Genomic DNA, 17,629 nt, shown 5'->3' on the forward strand with positions numbered 1-17,629 from the left:
GGACACACTCATTTAGGCTTTGGTGAACGAAAGCGCACAGATGTGGCAACATCTCTGTTAAGTGTTTTTGACATGGATATTAAAACTATATTAGATTTGCAATCGATATTGACAAGGCTGGTCAAGTTACTAACGCAGGTATCAAGTCAAAGGAGGTCCAGTGATCTGTAAATCAAACTGACATGTTCAGGAATGAACAGGAGAAATAAACACTAAAACCGAGACTTTATTTCAGAACTGTAAGAAAAGCTGGAGCACAACAGAAGTTACAAAGTTGCTTTAGTACTTTTTTGTGTGCAGCTGAAACAAAACATTCAACACATAAACAATGTATTCTGAGATGGCCCTTCACAGGCTGCAGACTTGATGGTTGACTCAATCCTCACAGTTTACGGCCAAACAAATGTCCTAATTTGTCTTTTCCCGATTCCTTCTAAAACGCACTGGAGAAGATTCTAGGTCACTCCCTTCAAACTTCTCGTTTTGAGTTTTGAAAATTAAAAAAGACATGGAATTGAGGAAAGACAAATTGACAAAGAACCAATGTAATCCCTTTCCAGATGACTTCTAGAAGACCCAACAAAGCAACCAGTCTCTAGCCTTTCCAGATGACTTCTAGAAGACCCAACAAACCAACCAGTCTCTAGCCTTTCCAGATGACTTCGAGAAGACCCAGCAAACCAACCAGTCTCTAGCCTAACGCGTCTGCTTCCTCTGTCGTTTGAAAGCCTTGTGTTTGTTCTTCTTCACTACTTTAGCTGCAGGAGCCTCCAGCTCAATGTGGACTGGCCTCTCCTCAGCCGGCGTGGCAAACACGTCATCGGTCACGTCCCTGGTCACCGCCTCCTTGTTCTCCACCCTCTTCAGCTTCTGGAGCTCCTTGACCATCTGTTTCTCCCTCAGCCTGGAGGCGGTGGCCATGCGGATCACACGCCGGTGCTAAGGGGAGATAGAGACAACAATGAGTTACTCTGGGACAGTGATTAGTTATGGTCTTCCTAGTCTCAATATAAGTGATCAGATGTCCGGTGCTGTGGGGAGGGGAGACAGAACAACAATGAACCAATCTGACCTAGAAAAATGTAACCATAATAATTCAAGACTGCCCCAGCACCATCACCACACGGTCTAACTAAGTAATCACAGTCACCAGTACTGTTGGGGAGGGGAGACAGCTTTAGTTCATTGTTGCTCTATACCTACGGAAGATAAAGGTTTGATCTACCAGTGATGTAGGGTGGGGAGTCCACTAGGAATCAAATGAAATATTACCGCGTTCGGAGACTCGAAGTGTGGGTTCTCAAAGAGTGTGGGGCCGCCGAAGCTCCCATGGAATATTTTGATGAGGTTCAGGACGAAGCGAGGTCCAATTTCTACCATCGATGCATCTTCCTCAATGATCTGTGGGACACAGAAATAAGTGAAAACACATGTTGCGTTAATAATTTTGGCCATTCGAGAACATTACTTCTAAATCAGGGAGTGTTACAACACGCTGTTTGAAATGATCAGAGAATATATTATATTCCACATACATTGACCACATACTGTATAATGGAAAGGGGAGCAAGTTAGTTAAACTCACCTGATAGTTTCTGAACCATATCCTGTTGTCTGTTATGGTGAACGTGAAGACATGGTCCACAAAGGGCTGGCTCCTGGGGTGGTACTGGGGAGTTGAAAAAGTCTACCAAAAAAAACACAAAAACTCACTTCTGAACTGATCACAACGGCACAAGAAAAGCTAAACAACTAATAATGGTTCTCGCATTGTAATTTTTGGGACCAAATATTTCTGCTGCAGCGATAATGAAACTAACCTGGATAAAGAGCTCCTTCAGCAGTGCATAATGAGGCTCCGTGTCAAATTGCTGTTGGGTTGGAAATAAATAGAAACATGAATTCATTAAACAGTATCCCCGTACATCTTGATGGTGAGGCCCATATGAAGTTAGTTTCAAGGGTATTCCGTTACACTATGGGGTGGTGTACCAGACTCCGATTAGGATATTCTCAATGTATTTTGCATTTTAATCCAGGACTAGGCATAAATCTGTGTCCGGGAATCGTGTTGCCGTTGACCGAAACCGCAATACTCACAGGATCAAACGACAGCAGTGGTCTGGATCCCTTCAGACAGTTCCCTGTCATTTTGAGTTCGGCGAGTGTGTGGACTACAGGAAGAGTAAAAGAGTGAAATATGATGAAGCTGTAGCCCGTGGTCATTATTCTATTCCATCATAGTCATTCTTATCCAGAGCAATTAGGGTTTAAGTGCCTTGTTCAAGGACAGAGATTTTTCATCTGGTCAACTCAGGGATTTCGGTTACTGGCCCAACACCCTGAACCACTAGGCTACCTGCCTCCTCTACTCTGAACCACTAGGCTACCTGCCGCTATTTGATATGTAACTAGGCATAGGCAAGTCAGTTAAGAACAAATTCTTATTTTCAATGACGGCCTAGGAACAGTGGGTTAACTGCCTGTTCAGGCAGAGGCAGAACGACAGATTTTTACCTTGTCAGCTCTGCATTTGAACTTGCAACCTTTCGGTTACCAGTCCAACGCTCTAACCACTAGGCTACCCTGCCGCCCCAAATGCAAAACGTAGTCTATTCATGTCATTTCACACACAAACTCAGGCAATGACACTCACCATTCTGGACCAAGAACTTTGCAGATGGTCCGTGGGGAACATTTGCAACCCTATACAAAAAGAAAGTGACTGAAATCATTGCATTTTAAAAGGTGACATTTTCATAGACATGTCAGGGGACAGGAAGCCATGTCAGGGGACAGGAAGCCATGTCAGGGGACAGGAAGCCATGTCAGGGGACAGGAACAGAATACTTTTGTGTGTTTGGTGGAGAGGACTTGTTAACTTTGACACTCACCACATATAGAGATCCTGCTTCTTCTTTGCTTCAAAGAATAAGCATTTGTTGCAGTTCTTGATTTCACACACCTCGTTTATGACGAAGAGTTTGTCCTTTCTGTCCATTTTTGTGTCTGTAAGAGTAAGGTCAAGTCTCCTGGGTTATACCCAACTACATACATTGATCAATATCACTAAAATCACTGAAATAAGAAAATACAAACATGTAAAAAGGGAACAAACTGAACCAGTATTTGGGCAGAGGAGGAGATTAATATATGAAGTATTCTGTAGCCCAGTTAGCTACCATTCATTTCCCCATTAAACAGCTCTGCAAGCATCATGCCAAAATATGCTCTTTACTCACCAAATACGGAGTCTGGCAGAGCAACTGTCGTCATGCCCCGGTATGCAAATTCCTAAATAGGTCTTAATAATAATAAAAATGTACAAGCAAACCGAAAACATTTGTCTGGATAGAATGTAGCGTTTTTGACCAAATCCACCTCGTCGGCACCTCCAATAAAATCACACACAGGTTGGCTTAGCCTTTGATCATGACTCAGTTCCATTACACACAAGTCATTGAACAAAAGCGTCTTCTGTACAAGAGCCCTGACGCTCAGTCTGAACATTAACACACATTACATTAAAACACACCTCTCTAGGGTTAGTGTTACCACACATCCATATGGCCATGTTACAGAACATGTCTACAGAAGGGACCACCTGTGCTAATTTAGCCATCTAGCGTTTGTGAAATGATTTGTTATTTGAAAGTAAAGGGCTTTGTGTTTCAACAACCGTAACGCAATTTTGAACGGATTCACGTTTAGATGGAGTATTTGGCTGCCAGAGCCAGTCTACCTCTGAAGATATTACATAGATATTATATAAAGACGGTCCTTGGACCATAAGGTGTGAAGGTAGGCTCCTTAAGAGTACATCTCAGGCAAAGGTCAGCTGATCCAGCAGTACAGCGTCCCAAAAGATCATTGATTTTATCATCTATAACAGTGGATGAACGTCATACCAAACCCATTGTTTCAGACGTACTGCACGTACGACTGCCTTGCCTGGTTCACCAATTACTTTGCAGACAGAGTTCAGTGTGTCAAATCGGAGGGCATGCTGTCCGGTCCTCTGGCAGTCTCTATGGGGGTGCCACAGGGTTCAATTATCGGGCCGACTCTTTTCTCTGTATATATCAATGATGTTTCTCATGCTGCGGGCGATTCCCTGATCCACCTCTACGCAGACGACACCATTCTATATACTTCCGGCCCATCCTTGGACACTGTGCTATCTAACCTCCAAACGAGCTTCAATGCCATACAGCACTCCTTCCGTGGCCTCCAACTGCTCTTAAACGCTAGTAAAACCAAATGCATGCTTTTCAACCGTTCGCTGCCTGCACCCGCACGCCTGACCAGCATCACCACCCTGGATGGTTCCGACCTTGAATATGTGGACATCTATAAGTACCTAGGTGTCTGGCTAGACTCTAAACTCTCCTTCCAGACCCATATCAAACATCTCCAATCGAAAATCAAATCAAGAGTCGGCTTTCTATTCCGCAACAAAGCCTCCTTCACTCACGCCGCCAAACTTACCCTAGTAAAACTGACTATCCTACCGATCCTCGACTTCGGCGATGTCATCTACAAAATTGCTTCCAACACTCTACTCAGCAAACTGGATGCAGTTTATCACAGTGCCATCCGTTTTGTCACTAAAGCACCTTATACCACCCACCACTGCGACTTGTATGCTCTAATCGGCTGGCCCTCGCTACATATTCGTCGCCAGACCCACTGGCTCCAGCTCATCTACAAGTCCATGCTAGGTAAAGCTCCGCCTTATCTCAGTTCACTGGTTACGATGGCAACACCCATCCGTAGCACGCGCTCCAGCAGGTGTATCTCACTGATCATCCCTAAAGCCAACACCTCATTTGGCCGCCTTTCGTTCCAGTTCTCTGCTGCCTGTGATTGGAACGAATTGCAAAAATCACTGAAGTTGGAGACTTTTATCTCCCTCACCAACTTCAAACATCTGCTATCTGAGCAGCTAACCGATCGCTGCAGCTGTACATAGTCTATTGGTAAATAGCCCACCCATTTTCACCTACCTCATCCCCATACTGTTTTTATTTATTTATTTTTCTGCTCTTTTGCACGCCAATATCTCTACCTTTACATAACCATCTGATCATTTATCACTCCAGTGTTAATCTGCATAATTGTAATTATTTGCCTACCTTCTCATGCCTTTTGCACACAATGTACTCCCCTTTTTTCTACTGTGTTATTGACTTGTTAATTGTTTACTCCATGTGTAACTCTGTGTTGTCTGTTCACACTGCTATGCCTTATCTTGGCCAGGTCGCAGTTGCAAATGAGAACTTGTTCTCAACTAGCCTACCTGGTTAAAAAAAAAAAAAAAAAAAAAAAAAAAAAAAGGCAATACTATTTCATGTAAGTATATTAAGTAGACAATATAGTCTACGTTTTCAGTGATCTTCCCGAAGTGGTGGTCAAAAACAATACATTGATTATTTCCAAATAATATATGTTTTCGGATACTTACAAATGTTTTATTTAGATATTTTTTTGGAAGTATACTGCACAAAATATAAACTCTACATGTTAAGTGCTGGTCCCATGTTTGAGCTGAAATAAAAGATCCCTGTTGGTCAGCATTTCTCCTTTGCCAAAATAATGAATCCACCTGACAGGTGTGGAATATCAAGAAGCTGATTAAGCAGTGTGATCATTACACAGATGCACCTTGTGCTGGGGACAATAAAAGGCAAATAAAATGTGCAGTTTTGTCACACAACACCACAGATGTCTCAAGTTGAGGAAGTATTAATTGGCATGCTGACTGCAGGAATGCCCCCCCAGAGGTGTTGCCAGATAATTGAATGTTCATTTCTGTACCATAAGCAGCCTCCAATGTTGTTTTAGAGTATTTGGAAGCATGTCCAACCAGTATGTCCAACCAGTATGTCCAACCAGCCTCACAACTTCAGACCACATGTAACCACACCAGCCCAGGACCTCCACATCCGGCTTCTTCACCTGTGGGATCGTCTCAGACCAGCCACCTGATGAAACTGACGATTATTTCTGTCTGTAATAAAGGCCTTTTGTTGGGGGGGACTCATTGTGATTGGCTGAGCATGGCTCCCCAGTGTGTGGTTCTTGCGCCTAAGTAGATGGGCCTATGCCCTCCCAGGCCCACCAATGGTTCCATCCCTTCCCAGTCACGTGAAATCCATTGATTAAGGCCTAATGAATGTATTTAAATTGACTTATTTCCTTATATTAAATGTAACTCAGTAAAATCATTGGAATTATATTTTTGTTCAGTATACATACCATGTGTTACCGGAGTCCATTTTGTTTGTTGCTCAGCGAAACTCCATATTTGATAAGTAATGAACGTATTTTGACATTATAATGCTTGCGATGTCTAATGGGAAAAATGTATTGTAGCAAACTAAGGCTAGAGAAGAGACTCGTGATATCCATCGTCTCCTCTGCCCACATACTGGTACAGGAACAAACCTGCTTTCGAGTGTGGCATCATTGTCCTGAGGTCCTGCATCAAATGTCGTGTTCTGAAGTTGATGCCCCTTGAAGAGAATACAAGAACTCGCTCTTTGTTTCTCCACTTACCCTGGAAATCAAAATCCAATTCATAAACACATTGTTTCATAGATGATCGCTACAATCATGTAACATTAGTCCATGTTGTTATGTCGCTGTTTTTATACAAGACAAATATGTAACGATTAGCTAACTTTCCAAGTCAACGAAGTGGCTAGCAATTTCATGTTTGACACACACTTACCATTGACACGGGTGCTGGGACGGTGATTTCCTTGTTCTGCTCCATCTCTGTAGTTTGGGGTTTATTTCCATTTGCTACTAATTTCACTTTCTTTGCTTTTCCACCTGGACCCTTTCCTCCACGTTTTCTCTTGAGCGCCGACATTTTGATTTCTGACACGCAGGCTCAGAACGGTAAGAACAGAGCGAGGGCAACACGCGTGAGAGCAGGACAAACATATAAAACAGACGCCACCTGGCGCCGCGGAGTTGTATTGCGAGAACAGAAGATGCTGCTAGTCGAAAGTGGTAGCGTCAGTTTTACATCGGAAGCTAAAGTGGTAGCGCCAGTTTTACATTGGAAGCTAAAGTGGTAGCGCCAGTTTTACATCGGAAGCTAAAGTGGTAGCGCCAGTTTTACATTGGAAGCTAAAGTGGTAGCGCCAGTTTTACATTGGAAGCTAAAGTGGTAGCGCCAGTTTTACATTGGAAGCTTAAGAGGCAGCGGCAGGTTTACAGTGGTAGCATCAGTTTTCCATTTATTGTCAATACTAATGTTCAAATATTTATCAAAAGTGAAGGAATATTTTGATTATATAAATATTGTTTCAAGATCCTTGTAAACTTCCAAACAATGGGAGAGCAGCATTAATTCACAGAAAGCAAACCAAAAAACGAATTGAGAAAAACTATTAGCAATTAATCATTTTCATTTTAAGCCAAAACTATTTACAAATAACACAGTCAAAGAATATAATCCAAATAATGGGGCCAAGTGAAAAAAGGCAAGTTTTGCTTTAGAATAAAATCTAAAACATTTGAGCCTCGTATTCTTGTACAACAATATTCCTATTCTCCCTACTCCTCTTCCACTTCCTCATCCGGACAGCAGTAGTATTCAACGAAGCAGATCTGTCCATCATCATTCCTGACCAAGTACTGCAAAGACAGGAACCCTCTGCTGTCTGTCCTCACCGAGACCTTACAGGATAGAGCCAGGGCCTTGGTGGACGGCTTCAGGAGAGACATCTTGTACCTGACAAAAAGAACATCAGCAAAGTGACAATACAGTTAGCATGTTCTTCAAAACCATAATTATCCCAGTGAAAGCCATACCCTCAAAGAGTGGCCAACCAGCAAAAACATAATTTAGTAAATTAATTCCATGTTCACGTGCACATTTTGGGGATTTCTAGGAAATGCAGGAATCTGTAGTGCCACACTTCCCAAATATCCAAATACATGATGATAATACAGTATATAGAAGATTAATGTACCTGTTAGTCTGAGTCTTTGTGCACTGAAACAGCTCCATCATGTCAGAATCTTTTGGGTAATCATAATGGGCATTCCCAGAATTCCCAAAGGTAGACAACCTAAACACGAAAACAGATAAAGAGAAGAAAGGTTAACAATGGCAAGATTATACTGCTGCAATGATCTCAGTACAACCAGCGAACTTGTCAAGAGTATCCAACCTTTTGGTGGAATGGCCAAAAGGTTTTGGACGGACTGCAGACAGAGACTACAGTTAAGAGTCCTTAATTCGCTACAATACAATGCCATTTTGAGATTTCCTCATTTAAAAAACACACAACACAGTATTAGTATCGCACCTAAAGTATGGCTGACTGGGAGACATGGTGATCTGCAGGACCTCACTGGTCATGTCCAGCTCAGAGAAGGCCTCCTTCAGACTCTCTGACTGCAGGATGACTTTATTAGTCACATTGGTGCTGCAGAACTCAAAGTCTATGGGCTCCTCTGGCTCCTGGGTGTTGATCTTACACACCGTCACCACACCACCCTCCTCTAGGAACAGGGTCAGGGGGTAGCCATATCCGTTGTAGCACATCCGCAAGGCAGTGGCCACACCTTCAACAAAAAGTAGACACAAGACATGTTAGTTACTCCCAGTAGCTTTAATCATGTTTTTAGGTTCACATTTTAGAATGAAAGGTGTGGCTGTGACTCTCTCCTAGAATAAAAAGCTGATGATTTTATTAAGGTTAAAATAATGGCGTTTTGACCTGCAAAGTCTTCATCAGATTGTTTTGTAAATCACCCAGGCAGGAGAGATCTGAAAGGATATCAAGAAGACAGTCTTCTTCATTACCTGGTACTGTGCTTCCCCCGAAGATGGTGAGACAGTCCAGAAGAACAGTCAGATTGACCTGAAACCCCACTGAGTCCTCTTTGATGGTAAACTCCTGGAAGATCTCAGCCTGGAAAAGAATGACAACATTTACAAGACATGACAACACAGCCCATCTAATAGTTAATGACTCAGAATTAGTGTATGTTGATATTCCTGCACTAACCTGAATAAAGGCATTGGCTTGCAGACATTTAGAGTCCTCCACAGTGACTTTCAACCCGTTTGGTGTGGCATTGAAAATTGCATGATCTTTGAAGGTGATAGCTTTCAAGATGTTGGACAGATTCCGGACATTGTCCAGACTAGCTACAAGGACGTAGTTGTCACCTTCAGTCTGAGACTGAGTAGACAAGGGCATTTTCGATCTGAAATAAACAAAATCAACAACAAACAAGGGATGAAACCAAACTACAGTAGCTAGCTAGATTATTGAGATCAAGAATAGCTAAAGTTAACATAGCCAGTCTAGCTGTCAACCCACTTCAGCCGGCTAACGTTACGATAAATCTGATCTGCCAGCGTTAACTTTATATAACTAGTAACGCTGTGTCACACTCACACAATTGTCACTCGTTTTAGAAGATTAATCTTGATGTATCAAAGTCTGTTGACGATTTTGAAGAATCGCGCCATCTGAGATTTCTTAACAATACTTTACTTCCGGGTGTTCTTCTTCGGTGGTGCATGCCCTGTCTCAAAGCCAAGTGCAATATAATTGAACGATTTCGCCCCTTCTGTTTGGAGGTGTTTAAACAACTTAGTTTTCCAGACAGTACCTTGTCCATTATTGAGGTGTCTACACACAAAAAAAACACATCGCAGCCAGCCACGACCGGGAGACCCCAGCGGGTTTGGCCGGCTGGGATGTCCATGTCCCATCGCGCTCTAGCGACTCCTTGTGGCGGGCATGGAAGCTGACCTTAGATGGCTAACTGTACAGCGTTTCCTCTAAAACATTGGTGCGCCTGGCTTCCGGGTTATTATTTTATTTAACTAGGCAAGTCAGTTAAGAACAAATTCTTATTTACGACCTCCTAGCAATGACGGTTAAGCAATCAGTGTGTCAAGAGATGGGACAAGACTTGTTACTACCAATTTAGATAAATTAAATTGGCGAGAAAAAGGGGTTAAAAGTACAAAAATAATGATAATAATACTTTAAAATACTACTTATCTATACTTTACTATTGATATTTTTGACAACTTTTACTCCACTACAGTCCTAAAGAAAATAATGTACTTTTTACTCCATACATTTTCGATGACACCCAAAATTACTAGCAGGCCAGGAAAATTATCAAATTTACGCACTTTTTAAGAGAACATTCCTAGTCATGCCTACTGCCCCTAATCTGACGGACTCACTAAACACAAATGCTTCGTTGGTAAAATATTGTGTAAATGTTGGAGTGTGCCTCTGGCTACCCGTAATTCAGAAATTAACAAATACAATCGTTCGGTCTGGTTTTCTTAATATAAGGAATGTGAAATTATTTATACTTTTGATACTTAAGTATATTTACAACCAAATACTTTTACTCAAGTAGTATTTTACTGGGTGACTTTCACTTGAGTAGTTCCCTATTAAGGTATCTTTACAGTTGACTCTAGTATGACAATGGGGTACTTTTACCACCACGGAGTATAATTTTGCATAACACAAAATACGACACTGACATAATCAGAGTAGTTGTAGGGTTGGCTAGATATTCCCATAATCTGCCACTAGATGGCCAAGTGTTACTGCTGATCAATATTTTGAGTGTAGCAGGTGTTCACGACTAGGGTGAAAGTCCGTTTCTGCTCTGTTGCCAATTCATGACGATACTGAGTTGGCTAGAGAGCAAAACAGACCGGCAACTGGCTATCAATAATCTCACCTAAAGGGTAGCTAGCCTTCTAATTATTTTCACACTAGGTGACTATGCATCTGTTACATTGTCTTTGCCATATCACTGCAGATGCCAGGCTGTAAACCGGAGTGTGGAGACAGACCTCTAACTCAGACAAGTACATGGGGGCCTAGCCTACCAGTAGGTGCTACTTAATAATTCAACCAGAGAATCTGTTCCTGTGGAGTATTGCTGCTTTGATGTCATCATGATAGAAAGTATTTGGATTCGAAATGGGATGTCTGAGCGCAGCTGTTGTGAAGTTTCACTGTGACGCTCTCCTTTATAGCCTAAATGTCACAAAGACCTGACACTGATATGAACCACAGACATATCTGAACTGCATTCAAACCACTGAAATATCAAATGTCTGAACTGTTCTTCATTGCCCTCAAACGTGGCCAATGAAGAACACAGTATGATAGACAATAAGGCAACATCAAGTTCCACTGTCAAGTTCCCTTTAATACAATTTTCTTCTCCCACATTGTCATATGATTAACACATGGAATTAAACATTTCAGTGACAAGAGTTTAACTGACCACATAATGACAGAGAATACATGTGTCGGCAAAAATACAGGAATCTGAATCATTAATAGGCTACAACTGCATTTATTCAGCAATCTGAACCTATTGAAAGGCACTATGGAGTGGAGAGTGGAGTTTAGAGGTTACATTTGTGTCTGTACATCTTTGTACTGACACAATTTACTCATCTCTAGTTACTCTGGCAAAGCACTTGTAATGATATTATGTACTGTAATGGTAAAACAAAGAGCTCAACTCTAATTTTGATTGAGAAATCAATGTGGATATATTCTAGTCTAGACATACCGGTAAAATAATCAAAATAAAACAAAACAAACCTTATATTCCCATACTTTAAAACTTATCTAAAAACAAAACCCATCTCATTCTCATCTGTAACAGCTGCCCACTGTGAAAGACAGATGGACACTGCTACCACAGTAGAGAAAGAAAGTGCAAACTTCAAAGGTAGACTGTCGATCACTGAGGAAAGATCAGACACTGTGGCGATATCAGACACTGTGGCGATATCAGACACTGTGGAGATATCAGACACTGTGGAGATATCAGACACTGTGGAGATATCAGACACTGTGGAGATATCAGACACTGTGGAGATATCAGACACTGTGGAGATATCAGACACTGTGGAGATATCTGACACTGCATGCCGCCACTCAGTCACAGAGAATATTCTGCTTTCACTGGGAATGCAGAGTAGACCCTCCCAAGAGCAAAGTCAACTGATCTGCCCAGTCCCCAGTCAGTCAGTAAGGGGGAGACTAAGGCCTATGCTAAAGCCTGTATGAAGGGCCTGTAACATTATAGAATATCTTTGATGCACCACAACAGGTGAACACTGCAGAACCGAAGCCAGAGGTTGAAGCCTTGCGTCAGGCGTCGAACGGCGAGAATAGTACCATGTCTCGTCATGACTTGGCATTTTTGGACCAAGGTCAGGTAGGGTCACCTGGGCTGAAGCCTGTCTTAGGAGCCAATAACAGTGGAGCTCAGGTGACCTCAGAGAGCACCTTGACCCTCACAGCTTTCCTATAGGAGGAGAGATACATACTGTAGAGAATGCAGATCCGGTAATACCTTACACATTACCTTCTGCCCCTAGGAAGCTACAACAGGTGGAGGAAAAGGGACACTGTAAAATAAAGTGTTTAAAATGTCATCAATCCAACGTTTAGGTAAGTTATTATGAAAGACAAAAGAGCACTTCAAAATGTTTTAGACTTAGATGTTACTCCCGGACAGTAAACCCTAGCCAGGTAGTAATGTAATCATTGTTTTGAACACAACCCTTAGACCAAGGTTCCCCAACTCCTTCTTTCTCTACTGTAGTAGAAGTGTTTACTGTAGTAGAAATCTTTTAAAAAAAATACCCCCCAAAATACCATCATTTCAAACCTACGTTTGTATACGATCACGTATGAGTGGGAATACCTTGCAACAGATTTCCAAAATTAAAATCACTTGGAGCTGGTGCAATCAATTTGCTGGTGTTTTCAAAGTGATCGTATACAAATGTAGGTTTGAAATTGTATTTTTGGGGGTATTTTTTTGTAAGATTAGATTTTTTGCAAACAATTCAAAACATACACATACAAACGACATTACACAAACATGAACGATATCACACCTGCCCTGACCCACATGCGCCTCCCCCCATCTCCAGCGCCCGCAATCGCTCTCCGCCACATGGCCTCAAACTGCCTTCGCCCACGCACTTTCAACATCTAGATGATAAAGCATTTGACCTTCTGCCAACGACAGAGGATTGGTTGATTTCCAGTTAAGTATACACTTTTTGAAGATGACTGACGAGAAAGGTATCATCCAACCAGTCGAGTATCTCACTGCACCCTCATGTGCCATGTCTTGAAATATGCAGCCATTCAGATTACAAGTACATTTACATTGTAATGATTGTTTTAGACAAATATCGGTTTTGGGCTTCTTGAGATCAATTTTGCAGTCTACAAATGATCTGTAATTATGTTCCGACCCCCTGAACATCCACTCAATAAAAATATTGTCCTGCAGCTGAATCTAGTTGATGATCCTTTGCCCGAGACACGTACCAGGTTGAACCAGGAAACAAACACATTTTTGTGCCGTTTTAAATAGTTAACTATTTTTGAACCGTGTAGAAGTATGGGGCATTCACTTCTTGATCCACTGGAATTCATCACCTCTGCAGTGCTCTAAGATATTAGATAAGGAGAGCACATCAAACCACTTCCCCTCGGCCCTGGCCCTAAACACACACACGCAGAGCCATCTAAATGTTGGTACGCAAAGTGAAAAAGCATGCGTGAGTTCAGGGTGGCTTCTAAATCATGTGCATAAGGTAATCTTCCATGCACACACTCAGGCAGCGTTACGAAACTTTAATCAAATGTGTTTAACATTATTGAAAAAGTTACTCAAAGTTACTCATTTTAAATTGCACTGCAGTTTGACACACACAAAACACACCCCAATCTAAGTTCACTACTTCCCCAATGATTTGGTGCTTAGTGAATATAAACCTACCCATGCTCTTTTCCACCTCTTTAGCAGTTTGTCGTGTTCCGAGAGGGCACTCCTCCATTGGCTCATATCTCTGGATGGAATACTGTCTTCATCTGGTCATCAGAAACAAAAGTTACTGTATTTAACACTGTTACTGTTTCAGTACGTTTTCTTCCATTTGTGCCCAATGAGCATGATGACCCCAGTTCTCTTGATTCAACTGATATTACAGTAGGCAATACTGTGATATCAGTTGAAAACGTACTGTATTTGACAATTGACTACTGTAATATCAGTTGAATCAAGAGAACTGGGTCATCATGCTCATTAGGCACCAAACGGAAGAAAACGTACTAAAAAAGTTAAATAATTAACACCTGGACTTGCAAACCATTTTCCGTTGTGTGCCCTAATGAACACAACCCTGGTAATGTAAGAGTGTTTACCTGGGGGCGTATTCATTACGCAGATTCTGTTGCAAAACATTTCTTAAACGGAAGCGCATGGAACGAAAACGGGGGAGGGACCTACCTGAATTTTTCCAATAGAAACTCAATTTGTTTTGTTGCAAAATGCAACGTTTAGCTAATGATTACACCCCTGTCCTTGTTAATAAGATTTGCGTTGACATTGATTTTCTAGAACCTACTGCATCATTTGACAAGGACTCATTCATGGGATTCGTTCAACATGCAGGCAGGAGCTTATGGAGAGAGAAGAAAGCAATATAAAAGGTGTAGCTATCCCGGCCATCTATGATCACTACCTCTACTGAGGATGTTGAGGTCCACTTTAGATGTGTCATTTCCTGCTCTGGACGCAGCGACACATTGGTAGCTGGAGTCCTTGACCAGGGCCCTCTCTCTCACCCAGCTGCTCACCAGCACCTCTCCATGGGGGTCCCCCCGGACCAAGGGGTGGCGGTACTCTGTGATGGGCGTCTCCAGGTGGGCCCCGTTCACCTGCCAGTGAATTTGGAGATCACTGGGACCTGAGGGACATAATGGGACTTCATATGGACTTTGGATGGAGAGCGTCTATTGTGAACATGCTTTTTAGTCGAGGGCTTCATCTCTGTCCAGGAAACCGTCCCCGTTTCTGCAGCTAAGCTCCTTAGCCACTTAATAAAGAGCAACGCTATAGTACTGACATACTATTCTGATTCACAGTGTTTCAGCCCAAACTGAGAGGAAGCAGATCAATTAAATTCTGCTTTACTGAAGGTTTGATTCCCGTAAACCAGGTGTGTGCTTTGGCACATTAAAATTGCTGTCGAGGAACGTCAATTCTAAGCTCTCACACCAAACAAACTCCTTGGTTCACAATCATAGAAATACCTGACAGATCTAACTCTAACAGATCCTCAGCACAGAAAGGACTTATCATTCTGCACATAATTTGCACAGTTTTCAGATTCTAATATGGTAGCATATATTAGCATGAACCACTTCATTCTAAATACTGCGTAGGATCAAGTGTGCAGATTTGAGTCCAAATAGATGTGCTCCTGTTGTGCGTCAGCATATTTTAAAAACATTCAATCGTGATTGAGGGGAAACGTAATTTGTGGTGAGGTGAATGACTTGTGCAATGTTCTCCGATGGCCTTTTCATTCGTTTTCAAAAGATCACATTCAGTCAATTCGTTTTTTCAATGTATGCAATTTTAATCTTTCAAAAAAGGTGATAAAGACTAAAACTTTTAATAAATCAGAAGCTCGTCTTCCTACATTTCCTGTCCGTGTGTATAAAAGTAACCTAGTTAGCTTGGTTTGCACATGTTAGCATTATGACAGTTAAACCAGAAGGCTAAATGTTCAAAACATTTGAAATCAGGATGTATTAAAACCCCCCCATACGAACAGTAGCCCCAGAATGCCTATGGATATACGAACATCTTCAAAAAGTATATTCCATATATACACAAATATATACACTGTACAGGCACAAGTTCTAGTTTTAGAAACTCAGTAATTGACACAGAGCTTAAAAAGTACCAAAAACAGTATTTTGTTCTTATAAAGACCTCTCTCGCCTCGTTTCAAATTAAATATCTGTCTCAGATTTCCCAATAACACAATATACAAAATGGTGCAAGTTTATATAAAAAAAAAAAAATGGAACTAAAACCTTTGAGACAACTTGCTCAATCAAATACATATTTCAGTGAGCTGATCTACTGTACCTTAACACAAAAACATCTAACTTTTCATCACATTATTGTACCGTCACCTATAACATTTAAAAGGGGTCAGAATAACGCATGGCTCAAGGAACACACTTGTTTTGAGGATGTGAACACATCCCAGGTTAGGGTAGAAAGGTAGGTAGGTATGTAGGGGGTTGGTTGATGTGTGTCTGAAGGGAGAAGGCCACATGCAAGGTGTGGAGTGAGAGAGAGAGAGAGAGAGAGAGACACACATAGGTCACAACAGGCACCACTCACCCAAGGCAAGACAGAAGAGCAGGAAGGCCTCCTGAGCCTGAACCCCCCAAGCCTGGTCTTGGAGGGATGGGGGCAGCAGGCATACCCCTAACCCCTCAGAGGAGGTGGAGGAAGGAGGGAGAGAGGGACTACTTCCCGAGGTGGACAGGGATGAGGAAGTGTCAACAGGAGAGAGAGGAGGAACAGCAGAGGAGGCGGCTGTGAGGGAGAGAGGGAGGAGGTGGGGAGAGCCGAAGGAGAGAAAGGAGAGTTCTCTAAGGACAACAGCCAGGCAGTAAGATAAATGTGTGAAACAGACAGACAGGGGAGGCTATAGGTCTAACTATTAAAGAGGCCTTGTGAACCAATACATCCATAGAAATTCAAAAACATTACTACACTAAAATAAAATGAGAACATACAAGTCGGACAGTTATTACTAAATAATCATCTTTAAAAGAGTAAAACTTAAAGCTTCATTCAATAAAAAAACATCTGATTACTTCCAGTGCCAATGTTCTAAGGACAAAGAAAACAAATGCTTTATAATATTTCACCTTTTCATTTTACAAAGCTTCTAACATTAGAGAAGCTTAATGTACATACTGACATGACCAGTGGGGAAAACTAACCAACACAGGTTAATATGGAGGAAGCTCATGTCTAGTAAATATGACCCCAGAGTTCACGTGTCTTCGTACCATAGGAATTGTGGATTCACAGGAGATGACGAGAGACAGAGTTAGAATAGAGCCGTGTAGCTCTGGAGAGGTCTGTGATCTTCAGACAGCAGTGGTTTGAGTGTCCAGCATTTCCCGTCGTCGTCATCTAGTGAGTCACGTTCACTCACTTCAGCATTTTGCTTTCTTCTGTCGCCGTATAAAAACAGGATTACCAAAACCACGTCCTCCTTTCATGAAACAGGTGATTACCAAAACCAAGTCCTCTTTTCATAAAACGGGATGATTACCAAAACCAAGTCCTCTTTTCATAAAACGGGATAATTACCAAAACCAAGTCCTCTTTTCATAAAACGGGATAATTACCAAAACCAAGTCCTCCTTTCATAAAACGGGATGATTACCAAAACCAAGTCCTCTTTTCATAAAACGGGATAATTACCAAAACCAAGTCCTCCTTTCATAAAAACAGCTGATGATGCCTCATAGGCTTAATCTTTAAAATTGTCCTTGACAAACATGTAAGGAATGAGACTAGATTTAAGTGATAATGCCCTCAAACCGGTGTTCGGAGGATATATTGGCACGGGTGTTGTTAGGCCCGAGACAAAGTCCAAAACTGTGCCAATATATCCTCCGAACACCGGCTTGAGGGCATTATCACTTTTATACAACGGGTTACCAACACATTCAAATAATGATTTACATAT

At 41.8% G+C, this 17,629-nt stretch overlaps 3 protein-coding genes across 5 annotated transcripts in view; all 3 read right to left on the minus strand.

Moving 5' to 3' along the window:
• Positions 1 to 207: 207 nt before the first annotated feature.
• Positions 208 to 6,919, minus strand: LOC139422706 (brix domain containing 2). 2 transcript variants are annotated; one of them, XM_071173977.1, is made up of 11 exons: positions 6,734 to 6,882; positions 6,448 to 6,559; positions 2,895 to 3,009; positions 2,657 to 2,706; positions 2,101 to 2,174; positions 1,821 to 1,871; positions 1,586 to 1,687; positions 1,273 to 1,401; positions 697 to 939; positions 601 to 648; positions 373 to 552 (listed from the first exon to the last, which is right to left on the minus strand). In XM_071173977.1, exons 1-9 carry the CDS (start codon positions 6,875 to 6,877, stop codon positions 697 to 699), a joined length of 1,020 nt encoding a protein of 339 aa, XP_071030078.1. In that variant the 5' UTR covers positions 6,878 to 6,882; the 3' UTR covers positions 373 to 552; positions 601 to 648. The 2 variants fall into 2 exon arrangements, with proteins under 2 accessions (XP_071030077.1, XP_071030078.1); XM_071173976.1 differs by having other exon boundaries at positions 208 to 939; positions 6,734 to 6,919.
• Positions 6,920 to 7,223: 304 nt separating this feature from the next.
• LOC139421857 (RAD1 homolog (S. pombe)) lies at positions 7,224 to 9,551 on the minus strand. The gene is made up of 6 exons (XM_071172985.1): positions 9,429 to 9,551; positions 9,033 to 9,234; positions 8,828 to 8,936; positions 8,328 to 8,586; positions 7,989 to 8,087; positions 7,224 to 7,747 (listed from the first exon to the last, which is right to left on the minus strand). The coding sequence occupies exons 2-6, from the start codon at positions 9,225 to 9,227 to the stop codon at positions 7,570 to 7,572; spliced, it is 840 nt and encodes a 279-aa protein (XP_071029086.1). The 5' UTR covers positions 9,228 to 9,234; positions 9,429 to 9,551; the 3' UTR covers positions 7,224 to 7,569.
• Positions 9,552 to 11,200: 1,649 nt separating this feature from the next.
• The window catches only part of LOC139422707 (sema domain, immunoglobulin domain (Ig), transmembrane domain (TM) and short cytoplasmic domain, (semaphorin) 4D), an 80,591-nt gene continuing 74,162 nt past the window's right edge, over positions 11,201 to 17,629 (minus strand). The window contains exons 18-21 of one of the 2 annotated variants that reach the window (XM_071173982.1): positions 16,261 to 16,458; positions 14,582 to 14,806; positions 13,837 to 13,928; positions 11,201 to 12,342 (exon numbers count right to left, since the gene is read on the minus strand). In XM_071173982.1, the coding sequence (XP_071030083.1) occupies positions 12,313 to 12,342; positions 13,837 to 13,928; positions 14,582 to 14,806; positions 16,261 to 16,458 (545 nt within the window). In that variant the 3' untranslated portion in view covers positions 11,201 to 12,312. The remainder of the gene's footprint in view (positions 12,343 to 13,836; positions 13,929 to 14,581; positions 14,807 to 16,260; positions 16,459 to 17,629) is intronic. The other variant, XM_071173980.1, reaches the window with a different exon arrangement.

The sequence above is a fragment of the Oncorhynchus clarkii genome, chromosome 12, assembly GCF_045791955.1.
Source record: "Oncorhynchus clarkii lewisi isolate Uvic-CL-2024 chromosome 12, UVic_Ocla_1.0, whole genome shotgun sequence".
In the NCBI taxonomy this organism is placed as follows: Eukaryota; Metazoa; Chordata; class Actinopteri; order Salmoniformes; family Salmonidae; genus Oncorhynchus; species Oncorhynchus clarkii.